This window comes from Hipposideros armiger, unplaced genomic scaffold (genome assembly GCF_001890085.2).
Source record: "Hipposideros armiger isolate ML-2016 unplaced genomic scaffold, ASM189008v1 scaffold_123, whole genome shotgun sequence".
Taxonomy (NCBI): Eukaryota; Metazoa; Chordata; class Mammalia; order Chiroptera; family Hipposideridae; genus Hipposideros; species Hipposideros armiger.
In genome coordinates, this window is record NW_017731473.1 from 3,440,512 (window position 1) to 3,445,814 (window position 5,303).

The 5,303-nt window shown below is 40.6% G+C and overlaps 1 protein-coding gene across 1 annotated transcript in view; it reads right to left on the bottom strand.

The window, feature by feature from the left end:
* Positions 1-1,374: 1,374 nt before the first annotated feature.
* LOC109385725 (N-acetyllactosaminide alpha-1,3-galactosyltransferase-like) overlaps positions 1,375-5,303 on the bottom strand; it is a 20,757-nt gene continuing 16,828 nt past the window's right edge. Inside the window, exon 2 of the mRNA XM_019648241.1 lies at positions 1,375-2,123. Within this exon, the coding sequence (XP_019503786.1) occupies positions 1,375-2,123 (749 nt within the window). The remainder of the gene's footprint in view (positions 2,124-5,303) is intronic.

Consider the following 5,303-nt stretch of genomic DNA (forward strand, 5'->3'; position numbering starts at 1 on the left):
TTAACAACTGTATATTAGGTAACAATTCTTTATGTTAGATTATCTGTTTAAATCATTGGTATGTTTTCTGTGTCCTGGTTAGAGCTGACAAATACTACATTATGAGAGGATGTCATGGGCCATTATCCAATAATGATCTTAAATGGATGTCTCCTTTCAAATTTTAATTAGAAGTCCTTAACTCCTGTGGCATCGTAGTGAAAGACAGATGGGTAGAAAGAGAAGGCAGAGGCAGAGAGGCCAGAGGAAAGCCGTTGTATTAGAACATGAAAGGCACAGAGAGCCCATCTATCTGCTTTGGGCTTTAGTTCTCTCATTGGTAAATTGAGGAGAATCAACACAATGGTCTCAAATACACCCACATTTTTTACCTGTCATCATTCTAGAACCATTGAGTGTCTGTTATCTACACACTCATTCATGGAGGATGTGGGTCCTAATGTCCTTCCCAGTGGGCCTTGGCCATTGCTTATTTTTAAAAATGTAATAAAAAAATCCATCTGCTCGCCAGCTTTTGGAATGCCAGCCCTGGTATTGTAGCCACCTGTTAACTTCTATCGAGCAATCTATGGATTAATCTCACGTGTCAGATTTGGAATTCTTACTTGGGGAAAAACCAGTCTGATAGCTGTAATTCTTCTGGTTGAGTGTTCACAGACCTATCAAGAAAAATAATGCNGCGCATGTATGTGCATGTGTGTGATAAGTCGATTTGTAGAAAATATAATATATAAGCACACACATGCACGTGTGTGTGCATGTATTCATGTGGTGGGTATATAAATGCATAGAAAAGGAATATTGAGGGACAGATTTGCAAAGGGAGAGGAAAGGAGGAGCTTTAATTTTCTCTATGTATTTTTATTTTCATTCGTTTTTACAACAAAACTTTGTGGTTTTAAAACATATAGTTCTTTTTGAATAACTCAGTTTCCTAAGTAACTGCCTGACCATTGGGTGGCAGTGTTAATGGCCTCAAAGTTTTACATACAGAGTATATTAGTATAGTTGCAGTGACTTTCCCTTATCCACACCTCTAGACAAGCCCTTTCCTGAAGCTGTATGAGAAATGCATATACACTTGGATCAATGAAAATATTTCAGGTTTCATTTTCTCGTGACAGATTCTATTTTGTTCAATGTGATCCAACAAATGATGTGGCCTCAATATTCACAGAGGATATGAAATCACTATATCATCACCTGGTGTCAATGCATTCATTTTGCATCTGCGACATACCATGTTATATGATGCACAATGAATTTGAGCAAAAGTATGTGTGTTGCTGAGCTTGCCATTTCGTTAGTGATTTTTTTTTTTAGTGCTAAACTTTGTCAAGTGCTAATTATTTAAGATATGAGATAAAACGATGCTCATAAATTCAGAGCTGTTGAGGAAGGGCTATCTGTCATTCTCAGAATTTTATAGTACTTAGTAGCCCAATATAGTTTGATAGCTTTAATATCACTATTATGTCCTCTGTTAAAATCCCAGCAGTATTCAGGGGATAAGAGTTTAGTAGGTTTATGGAGGAAGAAATACTTGTTTAAGTGACTTTCATCATGCCACACTGCTTCAATGTTATTTTTCTTATCGTTCATGATTCCTTTTAAGCATTCCCTGGCAATGCTGAGAACCCGCATGGGAGTGCCACCAAATACAGCAGCATGGTAATAAAAGTCTCCCTCACCAATAGGTATATATGCTTCTGATACCTGGCTTCTCTCATAAGGTAGCTCTGTAGGATTTGCCTTATACCAATAAGAATGTAATTGAGCTACTGACTCGCCCAGGGTCTCCAACCCATATTTCTGTAAGAAGATCTGGTCAACATCCATGCAGAAGAGGAAGTCAACTTCATATTGGATGTGGCCCACAACATGTTCACTGATGGTCTTCATGCGCATCATGCTAACATCTTGCCATCTCTTCTCTCGCTTAATTTCAAAAACTTTGATTGTACGGAGGGGACTCAGCCTTATCCATGGCATCTTGGAAAAGTCATCTATCAGGACATAAATGATGACCTTCTGGCCAACCATAAAATATTTATCAGCAGATAACATAAAGCCGTACAAATAGTATTCAATATATCTGTGAAGCAAAAAAGAAGCGATTGAGTTCACGTTTTTCCATTTTAGTGGAACACAGAGTGTTTAAATGACACTGACTGTAGTTTATCCAAAACTGCTACTAAGCAACCGGATATTAGATATGCTTCTTGAGTTGTATTTAAGCAATATAGAAGAAAGTGGAATTATCTGCCTTTTCCTCTCCCTCATGGGGTTCTGTGGATCAGAGAGGAGAGGCCTTCCTCTCAAGAGTGAGTGAAACTTGGTGAGATCAGGAAACTGCCCAGAGCCCAGTGCAAAGTGAGAGCCGAAGTTTTCAGGGTTATCAGAGCAATGGGAACTTGTTTGNAAAAAAGCCTACATACTATATAATTCTTTTTATATAAAATTCTTAAATATGCAAAACATTTACACTATATAGTGCACATTTTTATGTTTTGGCTGCCCAGATCTTGAACACCCTTTACTTAGCATGAATCCTAAATTCAGGAGGCAACAGCATCCTCTGTCCAGTACGGAAGCTAAAACAGGCAAATTTCCTCTCCGTACCTCTTGTAGCTAAAATCTGGGCACATGACCTAAACTTCCTGGTATGTTAGTTAGTTCCCCTACCTGGGACTTTGAGCCTTAAGGAAGTCATTTTGAGATTATTTGTGATAGAGCCCAGGATTTAACATTATGGCAGATGTTTCTAAGAGTATGGAGGTTGGCAGGGAGATAATGAGTGATGGGGTCATGGCTGGTATTCAAACAGATCATACAGTAAGATTCTCTCTGTGCCTTTCCTCCCTTAGTCCCTTTATTTCTTTTTCAGCAGCAGTTTGCTAAGTACTGTGAACCGCTTCCTGCCATTCTGTAGTAAGCATTGCTACTATTCGCTACTCTCTAGTTCTCCCTTCCTTCCCAGGCAGATGGCAGACTCCACTTTCTAGCCCTTTTGCACAGGCCCAGGTCGGGGGCGGTGAGGGGGGTGCATGCAATAAGTCCAGGCTGAAGCACCGAAAAGCCCCTACGTGATTCTCTAATGTCCCTCTTCCCGTGACATTGTGACTAGCAGTACTACAGATGGCAGACCCTCCACTGTGAATGAGAAACTTTTGTGTGTTTCTCTTGAGGTGTGTTTCCCTTTAAGACTTGAGGATTTAATTTTCCTACCCAACATGCCATTCAATAAATTCTTTCTCTGTTTAGATGAATCGGAATCAGTTTCAATGTCTTGACAAATCCAAGTATTAGTACCAGAGAGAGGGGGTTGTGGGCAGGGAAATAGGGGGAACCTAGAATTTGTTATCAGGCTCTGTTTGGGGTTAAAGGAACAGAGATATATTTCTGGCAACCTGTGGAATACAGTGGTAAACGGTTGATTAAATGATCTCTGGGCTCCCATGAATGAGGTGCTCATCCAAAGCAAAAGCTTTGGGGCAATAATAGTTCCTGCCATAAAACTGTATGATGGTGATGATGATGATGACAACGACTGATATCACACTATGTGCCAGGCACTGTACTATACACATATATTAACCTATTTAATGAAATAAGGGACATAAAGATCCCAAGGACCAACTGGCATGTGAAATGGCTGTATCTAATGGCACTAGTGAGCTTAAAGAAAAAGCACAAAGCTGAAAACCTCCTTTGTGATTCCAGCTTCCATCAAATAGCTTCACCCTTCCTTCATGGCTGCACGGCATTCCATCTCTCACCCTTCGCCCTGGCTTTTGGCTTCTCATAACACCTCCTCCTCTCACTGTCCCTTCTACCTCCTTAGCAGCTCCATCGCCCGTGTAACTAATTCTCAAATTAAAATCCTTCATTTGAAATACCCAGATTTTTCTGAACGGGCCCTGATTGATAGGGTTCCTAGGACTATGAGTGCTCTGATATCAATTAGCTTTTGCTGTATAAAAACCCACTCTGGACCTTAATGATGTAAAGCAACAATGCTTTATTTTTGCTCCTGAGTTTGTGGGTCACTTGCCACTGATCTGGGCGAGGCTCACCTGATCTCAGCTTGGGGAGCACTTGTTTCACTACAGTGCTCTGGTTGATCGGTTGGAGCCTTGTGGGTCTATATTCACATACCTGGCTGTTGGGTAACAATCAGCTGGGGCAATGCAAACAGGGCAGATACAGAAAGGGGATAATAAGGTCCATTTTGCCAACTATCTACCAAAGGTCCTAAAAAACAGTCTCAAAATGGGATACCGGTATTGGGTTGCTCACCTGTTTTAGTTTGGACTAACGTGAAACTCCTTACAAGTATTGGGTTGTCGGAAAAGTCATGACATATTTTTTCTGTGTTTTTCGTTGTAAAAATGCGTCATGACTTCTCCGACAACCCAATAGAACCCTGTTCTACTTGTGGGCTACTAGAAATCTGTGGCACGTAGTTATATAATCACAGTTATTTAAATTATGTTATCACCTGTTATTGCTTGGTAGGAAGTGTCAATTGAAGGGAAGACTTTAAGACATTCCATAGCTGCTGTGGTCACCTTCATGGTTATAATGTGTACAAGGTCTATGGGGTGGGATTGATGCTTCTGACTGTTCTGGAGAGCTGACAGAAATAAAACAATGAATCTAAAAATTTAAACTCTCAACTCAAGGCATGAACACAGGACAAAGATGGTTCTTATAGTGCCATTTGTGTGTGTGTGTGTGTGTGTGTGCGTGTGCGAGCGTGTGCACGCGTGTGGTCACGAGGCATTCATGGCTGGGGATAAGGCCCCAAACCTAACTGGATGATATACATAATTAGAATGTACGTAAGTTGAATATACAACTTCTAGAAGTCACTTGTTTTAAAATTAAAGAATTGAGAAAGACTGGAAGCCTTATGTGTGGAGTAAGAAAATTCTATCATCTGGGGTTCCTGGACATGGTGACAGAAACTACTTTGTGTTTCACCTTTTGGGGAATAAACTGATTCTTTATTTGTACAAAAGTTAGTTGAATTCTGCAGTGTGGAAACATGGGGTCATTTTATGAGAGTTAGGTATGGGTAGGAGGGTGAGAATGGGAGCTTCGTGGCAAAATGGGTGGACTGCGGTAGCCATTTATCTGTTGACTCTCAGATCTCTCTCATTTTCCCAACACTTTGCTCAGTGTGGCAGAGGCTACATTTCCCAGACACCCTTGCATCTGACTGTTGTATAGCACCAGACAATGGAAAACACTGGCAGAAAAGAGCAGGATAGAAGAAGAAAACCATCTCTCTCTCTCTC